Source organism: Motacilla alba, chromosome 3 (genome assembly GCF_015832195.1).
Source record: "Motacilla alba alba isolate MOTALB_02 chromosome 3, Motacilla_alba_V1.0_pri, whole genome shotgun sequence".
In the NCBI taxonomy this organism is placed as follows: domain Eukaryota; kingdom Metazoa; phylum Chordata; class Aves; order Passeriformes; family Motacillidae; genus Motacilla; species Motacilla alba.
Genome location: NC_052018.1, coordinates 96,901,830 through 96,919,140, shown reverse-complemented (window position 1 = coordinate 96,919,140; position 17,311 = coordinate 96,901,830). Strand labels below are relative to the sequence as shown.

The 17,311-nt window shown below is 41.1% G+C and overlaps 1 protein-coding gene across 1 annotated transcript; it reads left to right on the top strand.

Annotated features, from left to right (window-relative positions):
* The first annotated feature begins 8,567 nt into the window (after positions 1–8,567).
* LOC119699137 (serine/threonine-protein phosphatase 4 regulatory subunit 3B-like) lies at positions 8,568–16,823 on the top strand. The gene is given in 14 exon segments (XM_038132184.1): positions 8,568–8,752; positions 8,754–9,140; positions 9,142–9,295; positions 10,541–10,618; positions 10,824–10,937; positions 11,702–11,818; positions 12,047–12,178; positions 12,833–12,935; positions 13,397–13,520; positions 14,192–14,226; positions 14,893–15,062; positions 15,407–15,546; positions 15,984–16,158; positions 16,737–16,823. Coding segments are annotated over 14 exon segments (2,001 nt in total).
* Positions 16,824–17,311: the final 488 nt, after the last annotated feature.

Sequence of the window (17,311 nt, the reverse complement as noted above, 5' to 3'; positions counted from 1 at the left end):
TTTATACAGACTCAAAATATGCCTTTGGAATTGTACACACGTTTGGAAAAATCTGGATGGAAAGAGGTTTGATAAATACTCAAGGGAAAAAAACTGATCCATCAAGAGTTAATAATTAGAGTGCTTGAAGCCCTGAAAGGACCTAAGAGGATAGCAGTAGTACATGTAAAAGGTCACCAAGAGGGTCAAGCTATTTAGTAAGAGGAAATAACACTGCTGATCAAGCTGCAAAGGAGGCAGCTTTTAAATTAAAAGAGACTATCCAGCTGAACATTATAGCGGAAATTCAAGAGGAACTACCAAAAAGCTATAGTACTCAAGAGGAGAAAGGTATAAAAAGAAGTAAACTAGTTGTGTGTACATCTCTTACAGTTTGAGATGTGTTGAATCAAAGAAAGAAAAAAGAAAAGAAAGTAAGAAGAGAAGAAAGAGGGAAGTTGAAGGAGGGGGGTGGTTAGTGGACTCTGAGATGTTGGAATGTGGAATGATGATGTTTTGGTGCTAGAAGAGAGCAGAAGTGTGAATGAGGTTTCTGCATAAAGGGCAGGGAAGGGTCTTAACACATGGTTGTTAGGAGACTGCTCAATGCTGAACTGGGGTCCGGAAAAGGTTTAGCAGAACGGGCCCTCCTTTAAAGGAAAAGAGGATACGCAGACTAAGGAAAGAAAAAGAATGTCAGGAGCACCCAGGATGCCAGATTTGAGGTTGTCAAGGTCCAGAGGTGTTTGACCGCTCCTGTACGAGCAGCAGGGTCTCAGGGGCTGCAGCAGGGACTGATTCACGGAGGTGATCCGGCGGCGGTGCTGGGCGCAGATTAAACAGGTTTGCTGGCCGGGAGTGGGCTGGCCCAGTGGCAGAGATGCCGGGATGGCTCCCAGACTGTCAGGGTCCCGAGTCCAGGATGGCAGCTTCGGCCCTAGCAAGTGGGTCGAGAGAGAGAGAGAAAAAGGAAGAGAGAGAAAAAGAGAAAGAGAGAGAGAGAAAAAGAGAAAGAGAGGGAACAGTGAGGAACAGCTTTGACAGCAATGCTGTGAAAAAGAGGGGGAGGAAGGCCAGCACTAAAAGAGATAAAATCAAGGCAGAGATTGCTGACTCTCCAAACCTTGCAAAGTGGTTTGTTTTTTTAAGTAAGGGTTTGTTGTTTTTTTTTTTTAATTTTGTTTGTTTTGTTTGCTGTTAAAAAGAGGAGGCTTTTGTTCTGAGGAATGGGTCTGTGAAGTTAAAAAGGGGTAAATGGTGTCAAAAAGGTAAAAAAGCAATAGGTGTGATACATCTTGTGTTAAATTCGGCCTGGCCTTTATTGTTTAACTAATTGTGTCTCACAAAAAGAATTTGCCTCTGCAGCTGTTAGCACAGCTGGGTACAAGAAGAAGAGGCGGCTAAGGAAAAAGCTTTTAACTAAACCCAGAAGTTTTGAAGAAAGCTAATGGTAAAAGTTAATGCAGTATTGTTTTTCTTTTAACACTGTGCTATTAAGTCCTTTCCAGGTACTACTGAAACAGCAGCCTGAACCATGAAAAGAGAGTGAATTTATGCCAGCAAAATCAAAGGACTTGTGAAGGAACCTGAAGAATGGACTATCACATTTAAACCGGGTGATACCGAATTGACTTGCAAACTGGGATTGAGTGGTAATGGTTTGGGAAAACCCAAATGATCCGAGAAATGTACAAAGAATAACACTTAATTAAGAAATAAGGCAAAGCTTACATCACTGGTTTACTTTTTTTTTTAAATTCATCCTGATACTGGACATGCTAGCTGGGTTATAAGTAAATGTGTGAATTGTGGGAATAATTAATATTGTGGTTCACAAAATTTATGCTCTTATTGCAAGAAGTGTTAAAGTAATAACTTTGTTTTGTGGATGAGAGTTATTAGTATCGGTTGAATGAGAAGTACCTGAGGAACAGGTGAGAAACCATAGTTAAGGATTTGCCTGGAAATCAGATAAGAGACAGTGACAAGGAAGTAGAGGGCAAGACCAGATTGGCCTCTGTATTTCACCACCAAGAAGATCAAATACACCTGCTGTGGATTGCAACTCCACAGGCATGGGAGGTGGGAGTATAAGCCATACTGAACCTCTCTTATTCCTGTTTCTGTCACTCATTTGTTGTCTTTTCCCTTTCGGGATACCAGCAAGATCATGTCACAAATGCTACAGAAAGCATCACATAGAAAGAAACCAAAGTTCCTCTTTTATTACACACACCCATGTGTCCTAGTTTAGGGCAAATTTGGGAGAAAATCTGCAAAAGGAGGCCCCTCCAGAAAGCAAACCCACACAGCCCCTCCCTCCAACCGGTTCGGGAAGGATTCCTCGGAGAGAAGTGGAAAGAACCTGTTTATTTAACAGGCACAGCACCCCCAGCACACAGAATGAACAATACCAGATGATAACACTCCTTCACCACTCTGAAAAGGATGACAAATTCAGAAAGTCTCTCTTGGGGGGTGGTTGCTCTGTTGTGAGTCCCTCCGGCGCTGGAGATGGCTGCTGCAAGCCACGAGGTGCAAGCTCTCGGTGTTTCCAGGTCCCAGTCCAGAGCAGGTTCGAGTAGTTCCAAAAAGGGAAAGGGAAAAAAAAAGGAAGAAAAAAGGAAAAAAAAAAACAGTCCAGAGGGAAAAAAATTTTGGACTGCTTAGCTAAACTAACTAATGAGCAGAAGCAAAAGCAAAAGCAAGAGCGAAGCAGGAGCAAGCAGAAGCCAGAGCAAGAGCAAAGCAAAAAGCCCAGCAAAAAGCAAAAGCCGCACTATGTACTCCCTGTCTCTGTGTCCCGCCAGCCGTGGGGGAGCGGGCTGATAACAAAACCCAAAACAAAACATTCACTCTTCAGAGCCAGTCTTGAAGGCACAGAACATAATATCCAGCATAAACAGAACACACAAATGGGGATACAAGCATCATAATGTCACCCTAGGACACCATGTTAACAGCCACTGTTATAACCCATCCTAATTAAGAACCTGTAGGCAAAATGGAGAAAATTATTGGATTGCAAGAAACTTAGGAAAATTTGGTAATAGACAGGGAATTGAATGTCCAAAAGGAGAGAGATGGATTTGTTTTAAATATATCAGATTGTTGAATATTGATAGCCACAGAAAAGTCATTCTAGAAAAAAGTAAATGATATATATATATATATATATATATTAAAAAAAAAAAAATATATATATATAAAATAACCCAGGCCTGGCCCGTGCTGCATCTCGTTACCTGTTCAAGGCTGGAAGAAAAGAACCTCCCGGGCTTTGTTCGCCTTTACATGTGTATTCACAAAGGTGCATCTGACTTTTTCAGTTGATTAATAATGTGTCAATATTCAAAACTAGCCACTGATTGTTTTTGTCAGATCCAAAGGAAGCTGCCAAGGTCTTTACAGGTAATCACTTTCATTACTGATGGATTTTTTCTTTAACTAAAAACCAAGGTATGTTAAACAACGACACCTCCCCATACACACAATCATACTGTAACAAAAGAAAACCTCGAAATGCCAGGGCAAGAGAAAAACAACAGCTGACCATGTGGAGGAGAGGAACAAAATGGCACCTGGCTTCTTCTCAGGGAAGAAAAAAACCAAAAGGTTCACACAGTAGCTCAGGGGGAAAAAACCAAACAGATGGGAACCTGGTGAATCTTTGATGTTGGTCTCCTCCTCACAGTAGATGAAGCTGGTAGATTTGATGTAGTTTCTCTTGTGGGTTCAGCTTTTCTGAGGTCTGGGGCTAGGATGGAGCAGCTCTTTGGCTCCCTGCTATTCCTCTGCTTCTCCCATCAACTCACAGATCTCAGACCAAAACCAAACGGAACAGTTCAGGAGAAAAAAAAACAAAAAACAACCCTGTGGAAGGTTTGCTGTCGAAGCCTCCAAGGCCAGGGAAAGAAAAAAATACTTCTTGCCTAAGCTAACAAAAACCAAGCTAGCTAAGCAACAAAGTCTGCCCATTTGCAGGAAACCATGGATGCCTGGGAGTGAGGCTTTGAAAAAAGCCTACACAAGAGCCCCCCAAGCTCAACCTATGCCCCAAGGCTCAACCTCCACCCCTGGAACCACCTTAAAAATACAGCAACTATTTCTGGGCATAGAGCAGATGATCAGGGAATAGAGTATCATCATAAAATCACCCCAAGACAGCATGGAGCATAATGACCAGGCTGTTGGAAAGTGGTAATGACCAGGCTTGTTGGCAACTGTCTTTGCCAATGTGTGGGCATCTGGGCATGCCTCTAGTGTAAATCCTTCATATTTAGTGTTTTCCAAAGCATATCTGTTCTTCAGGCTCTTAATTGATTCAAAAAACAGCAAAGCCATTTAGAAGTCCCAGAATGCACTGACAATCAGTGGGATTCAGTGTGTGCCTGTGGTTCTGACAAGGACATCTGAGCTCCTTAATTGCCAAGCATATCTGAATGACATATTGATTAGGTTGTAACTGAAGGATACCTTGGATATCTAGGCAGGGCGGGACTGAGACACTCTGAACAGCCAACTCTGATAATGTGAAACATGCCTAGGTTTTTCATAAAAATTCAAGAAATAAGTAAACCCATTTTAAACCAGCCAACAAAAATTGTACCACACACCCCATGCCCCAACAGTCCCAGGTGAATCCATCTTTAACTACTAAAGGAGTTGGTGAGCAAAGCATCTGTCAGCACAAGCTGGGAACTTTCTGTGACCCAAGTCTCTGGCTCTCAGAGCTGGCACTGGTTTTCAGCAGATACAAGCATTTTGAGGCTAAAGAAGATGCTGTAGTGTTGCAGCATGATTATTTCTGCCCCTGCGATGTATGGAGAACTAAGGCACAGTCTGCATGGACGCACTAACCTGGGAATGTCCCCAGGTCTGCAGTGCTGCATAGAGGAGTTACCCAGTCAGATTAACAGTGTAGTGAGAAAAGTATTTGTCACACTTCAAATCTTGTTCCTCTGTGGCTCACTTAAAGGTAAAAAATCATCCACAGTCTTGTGAGAGTAGCTGCCTGCACACCACCACCTCTGTGAATGGAGAGGAGCTGATCTTTATAAAACCAGAATTTTGAAAAGTGGGAATTAATCCTAGCTGACTAAATACTTGGTTTCAAAATTGTCACTTCATAGCTAATAACTGTAAGCTCTAGCCAGTCTTTTTAGAAGTTCTTTTCTTTTCCATTTCAAATTGATGTTTTTTATGAAATGCTTTCATCACTTCCTCCTCCCCACCCATCCCCACAAATGGAAAGACAGATCTCTGGTTCTTTGGAGACCGAATATCCTTCAATTTATATTTCACTTTTGAAAGTACTTTTGCATGTTTTAATGGAATAGGTAGAAATATTTTTCTTGGTTTATGACATTTTAATTGAAGTGAAAATCCAGAGCTGAGCATTTTAATAAAATAAAAATTAAAAATATGTGACTAGGCTTGAAGCATTTTAATTCTAATCTTTCTCATTAATTATACTTTCTTTCTCTTTTTTTAGAGAAGTGTTTTCAAAGGCAAAAGGAAGCAGAGTATCAGAACTATGAAGAGAAGATACATAGCATAAAGCTGAAACATGAAATTCCTCAAAACTGACTTCTACCATGATTACTTTACTAAAAATAAATCAACATCTTCCAGTAAAAACTTTTAATTAAAGTGATTCTGACCAGAAAAAGTATTACAACTTGTTCCTGCATATGGTCTCCTGTTTTCTAAAGGCCTCCAGAAAATTTTGTGTGTTGTTTTCCATGGGACTTATTCCATGTCTATTTCAGACGCAGTTTTCCATTGATGCTGAATTGATTTTTGCCTTTTTTCCCCCTCATATATTCTCTGTATTCTTTACAGATGTATTTGTAGCCTATTAGTGTTATAAATAAAGTTAGCTTCTGCAGGTAGGGTTATGAATTGTTAATTAATGTAATAAATTGTTATACTTAATTTATGTAATAAGTTATGGAGTTACATGTGCTGTAATAGGAATGTGTGCCCACTAGAGGGGGGGTGGTGAGATCTGGGTGAGGGAATTTTCTAGAAAACTGCCTCATGAGATGATGACATTAATATGAAATATGACTGGAAGACTAACCAGCCAATGAAGCCTCAGAACTCTAGAATGACTGCCCAGAAATGCACGATCTTATGGACCAACCAACAACCAAGAAAAGGACAAATCAGCAGGTGTATTGAGAGGGCACCAATCCTGTCACTTTAAGCGACTTTAAAACCCCGGAGTGCCGAGCACCTGGGTCTTTTTGCAGAAGCAGTGTCCAGGGAAACACTCTGTGTAGCACACAGTATTGTTAGTTTGTAACTCTGACTTGCCACTTAGGCCCCAGGCTTATCCTGGGGTCTCCTCTTAGGTTGTCTTGACTTTCAATAAACAGGCCTGAGCCTTTTGAAAGATCTTGTCTTCATTTCGCCTGTTCATAACATTAGTGTATTCATTGTCCCATTGCTTTTTGTTACCTTTTTCCCTGGGCAGAAAGATAAAATATATTCCAGAGCTCCAAGCCCCAGGGGTTACAAGGCTCCTATCCTATCTTGGTTCTCCCTAGGAACCAAGGTCAAAATCAGCTCTTTGAGATGCATTTTCATCAAGAACGTTTAGTCCCTAAAAAGGGGAGGCAGGAATCAGGGAAGGGTTTACCTGGGGGAAATTGCCTCAACAGTTATGTCTCTAATTGGTGATTTTTGTCAATTATGCTAATTTGTGAAACTTAGAAAACGGCATTTACCCGGGGAAGGGGGGGGGGGGGGGGGGGGGGGGGGGGTGAGGGGGTGGTGCATTTTGTGGACATTTTCCATATCTGCCCCTGGAGACCTCCAATAAACACCAGCCTTTATATTACCTCCTATATTATTATTATCTTGAAAGTGTGTGTTGTTTCATTTATAGGTTTTTAAAAAAACCTTCCATCACCATGGGAGAAGCTGGAACATACCCTTAATTGTGAAACACTGGACCTGTTCATTATCATCTGATTTCAAAAGGCTTTCCAGCCCTAATGGACTAGTGGAATTGTTCATTGTCACTGATGTCTCCCTATATTGCAGCATCTGTCCTATTTCTGGAAGGGCCAGTGTGGCCCTTAGTGAATGTGGTATGAAGGGATATGTAGCAGCTTTAAAGTAATTGACAGGAAAAGAACACTTAGAATGTCATTTGAAATTTCTAAGGTGTTGCACAAACATAAATTATTCTTTCCACTTCCTGAAAAGTCAAAAGCAGCTGCTATTAACAAGCCAACATGGGGTAAGAGCCATGACACAGTTATTACTGTTTTTATATCTCTTCCATATCATAGGATCATAGAATGGCTTTCATGGGAGGGCACCTTAAAGATCATACAGTTCCAACCCTCCCGCCATGATCAGGGATGCTTCTCACTAGACATGGTTGCTCAGAGCCCCATCCAGCCTGGCCTTCAACACTTCCTGGGATGGGTCATCTAATACCTGGATCAGGAAGTTTTCCTCTGCATGCTCGAGGAGTGCCCTTGGTTGCTTGCAGCCAGCTGTATTACTTTCTCAGCAGATGTTGGTGAGGTAGGTGTTAAAGAATACATTCAGTGCAGGTAACTCAGGATGCAGCTGCAGTACAAGATGCAGGTTGAGCTCTGGGAGGGGCAGGAGCCCGAGCCCAAGTCAAGGGGCCGTGAACTACCCTTTGCATTACCAAGGGCACAGGGACTTTTGGGGCACCCAGGGGACTCAGAGACACAATAGGAGCTAATGAGCCCAGACCTTCATGACCTTAGACAGTGTGCGGATAAAAGCACGGGAGTTTCTTTATTCAAGGCTCCTCCTCAGAGGGGCCAGCTTGTGTTGTTATTTCGTTTTTTAGTTACTGAATATAATTACTGAATCGTGGTTAAACTGTTTTGAGGATCTGGACATATGAGACTGCTATGGGAAACCCAGGGTTAAGCTGGCAAAGAAGCCTGGTCTGACTGTATGAGAGTGGAGGATACAGCTGGGAAAGCCTTTGGGCCCTCCTGAGGTGATGTGAGAGTGACTCCAGAGTGGCTCTTTGGTGGCTGGACAGGGAAGTTTCCTTCACACTGAAACCCCCCCCCCCCCCACCACTTCCTAGCCTCTTGCTTCTGAAAAGCCCATAACCCTCAGTTGCAGTGCAGTTGGGGAAGTGTCCCAGCTTACTTCCATGATGACAATTTGATCATAGCCAGGTTTGGAAGGGACATAAAAGCCCATCTGGTTCCAATGCCCCTGCAATAGGCAGAGACATCTTCTACTAGACCATGTAGCTTAAAGCCCCATCAAGCCTGGCCTTCAACGCTTCCAGGGATGGGGCAGCCACAACCTCTCTGGGCAACCTGTGCCAGTGCCTCACCACTCTTGTGGTCCAGCATTGCTTCCTAATATCCAATAGAAACAGCTTAAGGCTATTCCCCCTCTTCCCTGTCTACCCTTGGGAAGAGGCCCTCTCCAGCTTTTTTACAGGCCCCCAGCAGGTACTGGAAGGGGCTCTAGAAGTTCTAAAAAGTCAACAACAGACAACAGCCATTGGTCACTTACCATGACCCTGGACAGTCATGAGCCCAACATTCTGGAGTCTGGGAGTTAGAGGGATGGACCAATCAGCAGGCTCCAATCCAGGTGACATCACAATGACTGAAGAACACCTGAGGCAGTTGGAGGGGCAGAGCATTAGGAGGACAGAGTGGGCTCCTGTCTGTCCCCTTCGGGCACATGTCCCCTTCGGGTATTGGTGTCATTCTCTGGAAGTCACCCAAGACCTTCTTGAATCAGAAGAGGGGTAGAATTAGTCATTTGATGGACCTTCCCACCTGTGAACTCCACAGACTTGAAGAGATTGCAGACCTAGTGACTTCTGTTCACCTCTCACACATCCGTAAGCAAAAGCTAGCACTGGCCTTGAAGAACGAAGGCTATATTCCAAAGCTGCTACAGCTTTTCCAAGTCTGTGAGAGTGTAAAGAACACTGAAGGCCTGCATCTTCTGTTTGACATTGTGAGAGGAATTTCGTACCTGGACAAAGCCATTCTGTTTGAGGTGATGTTTTCTGATGAGTGTATTCTGGGTGTTGTCGGATGCCTTGAATATGATCCTTGTTTGGCTCAGCCAGGATGGCACAGAGAATTCTTGACCAAAACAGCTATGCTTCAGGAGGTTATTCCTATCAGAGGAACTCAGGCAAAAAATCCGCCAGACGTCCAGAGCACAGTATATTCACACCATCATCATGCCTAATCCATTGGATTTTGAAGCAGATTTTCTTTCTACCCTCAATTCCCTCATCAGCTCCAGCAAAGAGGAGATTTTAAATGCGTTGCAGGTAAGTGTTTTTTAATGTGGCTTAGATGGGATCTGTAGAGATCCTTCTGGCTGTAGTTTGGAAATGGTTTAAAGCTGGTGAACACTGTAAGTTATTTACAGGCACAATCTTTTGAATGCTCTCCCTTCTTTCTGATACCTTGGATTTTTTGTATTTTCAAAATGATAAATTTCAGGTGAATATCTTAATACTTTTTATTGGCTGTAACAAAATAAAGTCTTTCTCTTTGATTGCCAAGCAAACCTTTGGAGCTGGTTTTGTATAAGTATTTAAGGAACATGCAACTTCTAGTATTTCGTTCCAGGGACATTTATTGCACTGTTTTCTGTGTAAAGGGGTGCAGAGAAATGGGTGGACAGATATGCCAGAAAGTGCCAAAACACTTGAGAGATTATGACATTCCTGGGTTTCTTGGGGTCTAAAGGATGAAATGCTTTACAAGAAGTGTTGTCCTACATATCCTTAAATATCTTATACCAGTAGAGGATGTGAATCTGAAAACCAAATAATAGTCACAAAAGTTTCCCATCTTGGCAAAGCAGAGTGCCTGCATATGAGAGAGCTGGTTTTACTGCAAGTAAGATTCAGGAGAATGTGGCTGCAGCCAAATTGCCATCTGTTAATGGAGTCCTCACAGAGGTGGACTGAAAAGGTGCTTAGCAATGCTGCAGGTCCAAAAGAGGGAAACTGATCCCCTTGGGATGTTCACAGTGTAGTATGAATGGTGCAGGTACAGTAGGACCAAAGTTTTCTCTTGGTTAGCACTTTTTATGTCAGAAGTGTACTAGTTGCTTCCCTAGAAGTTGATGTGCAAAGTGCTGTGAGGGAGTCTGAAACAAATTAGGACTGTCCTTCTCTGTCCTTCTGATGTGTGTGTGGGTGTAGCAAATCCCACAGGGAGTCTGTGAGGTTTGGCAGAACTGCAAAGCATAGGGGTGGCACGGCAGAGAAAGAAAGGGAATGTCACGCTGTAGAGATTAATTTAGGGATCAGCTTTAGGGATCATCCCCTGTGCCCAGCTTTACCTGTGGTTCTGGTGTCCTGGAGATGCTTCAGCTGCACAGGAGGAGTGCTGAAAGACTGGAAATGATCCTGCTGGATGTGTACTTTAGAATTTGCCTTCTTTGTGATAAAAATAAAGGCAGTGTGGAAAGTTTGACTTTATGCAGTGGAATCCTGGAAAGATCCTATTTTCACTTTCCAGAAGGCATTGTGTAATTTGTGTTCTTTTTGCGTGCTCCACAGAAAGATGAGGAATTTTTGCCTGAAGTTTTTGCACAATTAACAAACGAAGCTACAGCTGGTGAGCAACAATGTGAATTGGTAAGTCAGCAGTCTTGGTGATTCCTCAAAGGCTTTAAATGAGAGGGATGAAGTAGAAAGTGAAACTGTCCTGAGAGTTCTGCACACTTAGAAGTACTTCTGGAGAGTTAGGCAGTATAGCCCCCAGTACAAATTGTAACTGTTTCCTCCTTTCAGAGAATTTTCTGACTCAAATACACAAAACTTTTTTTTTTTTCCCCACCAGATGAAGTTTTTCAAGGAATTCTGTGCCTTTTCTTTCACATTATCTGAGAAAAGAGATGAATTTCTTCAAACTTTGGCAAAGTTGGGATTTCTTCCAACTCTTGAAGGGTTAATGGTAAGTGAAAACCTACAACTGGTTTTAATAAAACTAGAAAAGCCCACAGCCATATAGCCTTTTTTTTTGGTCTGCTGAGCACCTTTTTGTAAGTCTGATTGGAAAGTTTTGCTCTGCTGAGAGTGGAGGTTTCTGGTAATGTCCAGAATCCAGAAGCTGCCCACAGTTATGCTCTGGAGTAGCCTGGCTTCACTGCTCTTACTATTTTAACTTTTCAGACTTCATGATGGAGAAGTCTGAGGGCTGTGGAGTCCTTGTGACAAGGTAGTCAAAAGGTGAAAAAGACTTTTTCACGTGGAAGCTTGATTGTTGTTTTTTTATCAAAGAAAATCATATCCCATTAACAAAGTTCTGGACTCTTGTTCCCTGTAAATGGACACAGAAACTCTGGTACACCTTGATATTTACAGTTGGTCCTTTAGTATAAAATTAATAAATTGTGGATAGCAGGCATAGAATATCAATGAAGTTAGATATTGAAGCAAGTAGGATGTTGTGAATGTTTCCAGCCTAAGTTAGGGCTCTCAAATACACAGAAAGCCTAGTGTCCTTTCCAACGGAGGAAAATAGTAGGAAAAGAATTTGCCTGGTTCCTTGTTGTTTCTCTGCAACCATATTATCGTGTTTCTCATGAAAATTTTTGTAATGAAATGTTCAAATGTTCTTCTGTTTTTAAACTGCCTCCTCTTTGCAGCTTCACGTGACAATAAATACCAAACTTTATTTACTCTAACAAATTAATCCTTTTTTTTTTTTTTGGTGAGGGAATGGGTGATCTGCAAGTTAGATCTGCTGCAACAGATATATTGTCTTATCTAGTAGAATTTAGTCCTGCCACCGTCCAACAATTTGTAATGCAAGAGGCCCAGCAGAGTGAGAATGTAAGTAAAAGTGGTTTGCAGTTTGTTGAATATACCAGTTTTAGGGCAAACAGGAAAATAACCAGCAAAATAAAACCTAATTTTCTGTGTTTCATTTTAATTTTTATTTTTAAAAAATTGCAGAAAGTAGGGAACTCATTCTATTCTTGTGAGTAATTATTTTGTGATTTTTTTCTTTGGGTTTTTTTTTGTTTTGTTTTGTTGTTTGTTTTTTTTTTTTTTTTGCAGGATACCCAACTCATCACTGAGGTCATTGAGCAGATAATCTGTAGTTCAAACCCTGAATTTGGAGGAGATAATCAGTTAATGGAGATTTTGTGTGCTCTGATTGATCCAGAAAAAATGCTGGCCATAGCTAGTGTAAGAGAACATGAATGGCAGAAAACATGATACTGTCTTGGTGAACTTAAAAGCCTGATATTCTCTATTGCTGTTATTGTGGGCAGAGGATAAAAAATTATAGTTTTTTTTTTTTAATTGAGTGGAATGTGGTCTGATAGTGACTTTAAATAAGCAAAAGATAAGCTAATTTTGATAATGAAAGGTATGTGTCTGGGGCATCATGCCAGTATTAAGCCACACAATCCGATTTGTCAGTGCCATAGCACTGTCTGACAGTAGCTCTCTTATCTGGATGATAAATCCTGAAAGATTTTAATACATTGTTACATACCAGAATACCTGTAAAATGGTTTACAGGTTGTTCTGGGCAAAACTACGTGCACTTCAGTATGGTTTAAGGACACTTTGTCAAGCACTTTGAGTCACTGATGTTTTTTCCAGCATATATTTGCATCCATGCTGGGAATTATTTCAGTGATAGCTAGGTTGTTTGGAGACACAAGAAACAAAAGTTTGTCCCAAAATAAAGAAATTGATCTTGTGTGAAGACAGTGCTGCAGATCCAAAGAACTCAGTAGAATTCTTTGTAGGCTGTTTCTTCTGTTACTACTCTTTTTTATTTAAAAGATTGTATGTTAATGACAGTGTTTAATGAAGTTATTGTTGTTTTAGAATTTAGAAATATTTGAATTTCTTGATATCTTCTACGACCGTTACATTCATGTTCTTACAGCGCCACTTCTGGCTGATACATCAGAAGAATGGTATGAAATAGGTAATGACAATTTAAATTTTTTTTCCCTTTGAAGGGCCTTACAGTCCTGGTAACAGCAATAGACATGTGATGCTTGCTGGGAATACACTTGCTGCAAGCTGCTGTTCCTCCAGGGACAGGGATTCTGGGGGCAGGACTTTTCATAGCCCTTTCCTGAAGCTGTGAAAGCTGATGTAGCTTGATGATGTACTTTGTAAAGATGTGCTTCCTTCATGTATATTGAGAATAATGCCATAGTTTTACTAGTCTAATTTTAAAGAATATTTACAGTAAAGACAAAAAAGCCACAGTTGTGTTTGTTGTTTTGCTCTGACTCAATGTCCTGCTTCCCAAAGCAATCCAGTAAAACAAAAACCCAACTAAAAATATGTCAGGAACTGCAATGGCAACTGAGTTCAGTGTACTTTGACAGCACATTATTTATTTTTTTGTACAACTTATGGCATTACTTTTTCTTGTAGATGATTATCAAACAGCAGAAATACTTGCCTCAGTTTTGGAGCTGTTGTCTTTTTGTGTGGAACAGCACAAGTATCACATGAAGATTTTCATTATCAAGAAAGATCTCCTAACAAAAATACTGGTCTTGATTGTGGGGTTTCACCCCCGGATTGGGATGACCCCGAAAGATGGAAAAGTCCCTCCTCCAACCCGTGCCTTCGAAGAAAGACTCAGTAGTCTTCTGTTGTCTGTTCTCAAGGTTGTTTATTGTTGGTTATCTACAAGATTCTTCTCCCTGAACTGCTGTGGCCCGTTCAGCAGCTCAGACAAAGGCACTCTGCCCTCTCAGGGGGCTGGTGCCATCTTTTATATCATACATTACGTATTACATGTTTATGCTTTTTCTCCAATACCTACTATCTATATTGAATGGTGACTTTCTACTCTAGACCAATCTGTCAGTGCCAACATCACCAAAGACATGGAGGTTAGGAAGGAGAAAGAAAGAGGACAGGGCACACCCAAGTCCCTCCATCTTAGATCTCCTGACCCCCATGTACAAAACTTGGACCCCTGCGTACAAGGCTTAAAACCCCCCTGTACAGCACTCAAAAATCCTACCCTTTACTTCGTGACTACTTCTACTACAATATCTAAACTTTTGTGACTTCTTGTTCTTCCTGCAAAGTTGGTAAACTGTTCCATGGGTCAGATTCAAAGCCACAGGGGTCTCTGGCTGCCTGCCAGGGTCTCAGATGCTTTTGACCTGGGTCTGGAACGTCCGAGAATGTCTGTGGGACATTCTGAGTTCCGACATTGATGAAATCCAAACACAAATTTCTGGCCTTGTGTGAGTATGGAACTGTTGTGATTTCCTTTTTCAAGGCTTTGTGTGTCCTGTGTATCAGTACCAATGTACACTTGAACTCAGAATTCCTGTTCATTTGCTGGGTTTTACAGGCTACAGTTAAGTAATTTGGAAAAAATGAGGCAGCAGCTGTCTGTAAGCACAGACCAATGCAGTTTCTTGTGGCAAGAGGATTGTTGTCTCTTTTGAAGTCTACAGGGATCCTTTCAAATCTTAATGACAGGATCCTTTGTAACCAGATTTCTTGCCTCATTTCAGTGGAAATTGTGTCCTTTCTTCATAATGTCCTAAACCTGGTTCTCCTTGTGGAGAGTGAATGAAATTCTATGAACTAGGATCTCTTAAGACTTAGGGCTTGTTCTGGGAGGGGAACAAGGACAAAAGTACAGCAGGGAGTTAATAGTTTAACTTCATGCATGCTGGAATGCATTGCTGCTGGACTTGAAAAAGAAATCCATGGTTCCTGATGACCTTCAAATACCCAGGAAAGTCCAAAAAGAAAGGAAAGGTGACCTGTCAACAAATCTGCTTCTGCACATTGGGGGTGCATCTTCCTCTTGGGGTATCACCAGGTTTTTCAATTCTTCCACAAGAAGGTGAGAGCCTGGCATGTGGTTGTTGAATGCTTGAATGTCTTTCTTCACACAGGTGCTCTTCGATTTATGAGGAGGATAATTGGCCTGAAAGATGAACTTTATAATCATTACATCACTCTGGGAAACCTGTTTGAACCAGTTGTAAATGCTGTGTTGGACAACAGGAATAAATGCAACCTGCTCAAGTCTGCCTCAATGGAGCTGTTTGAATTCATCCGAAAGGTGAGTTCAGCAGCAGCCTCAGCACCAACACATCCATGACCTCGCAGGGCAAGAGGCAAAAGGCAGACTTTTCCAAGACAGCAAACATGCTGTTTTGCTGGAAGAGTCACAAATGGAGCTGGGACGTTGCTGAGTCTATTGTTCATTTCTAAGGGAAGTTTAATACTTCTTTCTACATCTCAGCTTTTTTCTTAAGAATAAATCTGATTGCTTCCTGTTTGCTCTTGACAACAATATTTTTGTGCTGGACAAGGAATCTGTTACTTTCCAAAATAATGTTAAAAGCTTTCTGACTTTCTGCATGTGAACATTTGAGACTGACACCATGTTTTATTCTTATTAAGGAGGATATTCAGTTCCTTATTCCACATATAGTTGAGAACTTCTCTGATGCACTGGAATCTGTCAAATACATTCACACATTCCAGGGACTGAAGACAAAATATGAGCAAGAAAAAGACCAGCAAAACAAGAAACTGAACAGGTATGGCCCAGTTTCTGTCTTATGAGGCTGCCAGTGACTGCCATTCTGCAGGCCTGCTGGTTGGTTTTTAATTTCCCATAGAGCAGCAGAAGCAGGTGGCTGGGATTTGGATTGGATTTCATTCTTGCTGAAAACTTCTTGAGTTAGACTAAACCCCCATCTACCTTTCTTTGAGTAGTGCTGATGTGGTCAGTAGATTAAATGTTCTGTTCAGAAAAATCTCAGCTTATGAAGAGCATAATCTTGCTTTGTTCTTCTGAGTTAGGATTCAGTCTGCCTCATTTGTGAAGCTCATGGTGTGGGTGGAGGCAGGGATGGAGCTGGATTGCCTTCTCCAAGTTACTTAATCAATTCTAATGCTTTGAAAGCCATTTATGACCTGTCTGAGTCTGAAACATCAGGCAAAGCTTCAATCACTTGTCCTATGTCTCTTGCAGTGTCTCCTTCATATTGCCTGGTGAGACATTTGTCAAACAAGCAGTAGTCTCACAGGCAGATGAAGATGTGCAGTTCAGTGAGGGTAAAGAGAAGGCAGCTCCAACATCACCAGCAAGCTCCAATGGCTCCTATCCAACGTATACAACCCTGACCACAGTGGTGACAGCCTCCAAGGTGGGAGAGAACTTTTATGGAAGCTCCTGTTTTCATGTACAACAGTAGAGCAGCCTCATGAAGCTTTACTGGGTGTAATGCAGCACAGTCAGCAATAGCCTTGTACAGGGTACCTTAGTTAGGGACAAATTCACCCAAATCTCTGACTAGTTTCACTAAGAGTGAAACCTTGACTAGTTTGGGGTAAGGTTCAAGGAGGATAAGGTGGGACTGGAGTCTGTAGTTAATTGGGTGGGCACAGGTTAATTTTGCCTCTTCTGCATGATTGAACTGTTGTTACTCCTTGGCTTTCTTCCCTGCCCAGCTGGTGTCCTGTGTGTGTGATATACAGATAAGATTGCCTTTTTTGGAATCTATTCCCCATCAGGGAATCAATAAGTGTTTTTAAGCAGACAAAATGCAGGAAGTGATACCTCTTTTGTGCCTGTTACAACTGAGCATTATTTGAATCTTAGCTTCTGAGCAGCTACAGAAAACCGTGGCAAGAATTTTGCACTCCTAAGACTTGGGGGCAAAACAGATGTGCAGAGTGTATTTTTTCAATGTGGGAATTTCATTTTTTATCTTTTTCTAATTAGCAGAGAGGTCTATTTGAAGTATTTGGTTATCCTGATGATGAAGATGATGAGGCATCGCCAAAGAAAAGAGCTCATCTGGATTCCTAAAGGAAACTGAAATTTTTAAATATGAACTTTTATTATGGGTTTTCCAGTGCTGCAACTGTTTAATGTTTAAACACAGGACCAGCTACAATCCATCACATAGATCTCTCTTGTAATATATGTTATTATATTATAATAATGTAATGTAGTGGTGATATATGTGCATATTATAATATAATACAATAAAATACAATATAATATAACTAATATAATTAATATCACAAAATATACTGATAATATATAGTAACATATATTAGGTCCATTTCTCATAGAATAGTTAAATGTGAAGCCATTTCTATGTTTGGGACATTTAGTAGTTAGTTTAAGGTAGTGGCTAGTTTTATTTGTAGCTCTTGTTTGGAAAAAATTGCTTTCTGTTTAGATATATAAAATAGTTTGTTCCATCAAACAAGTATTTTTTGTATTAAAGATACGAATGTACTTGTTTTACACCATTTGTAAATATGTGGCAATATTAATGCTGAGCTGTA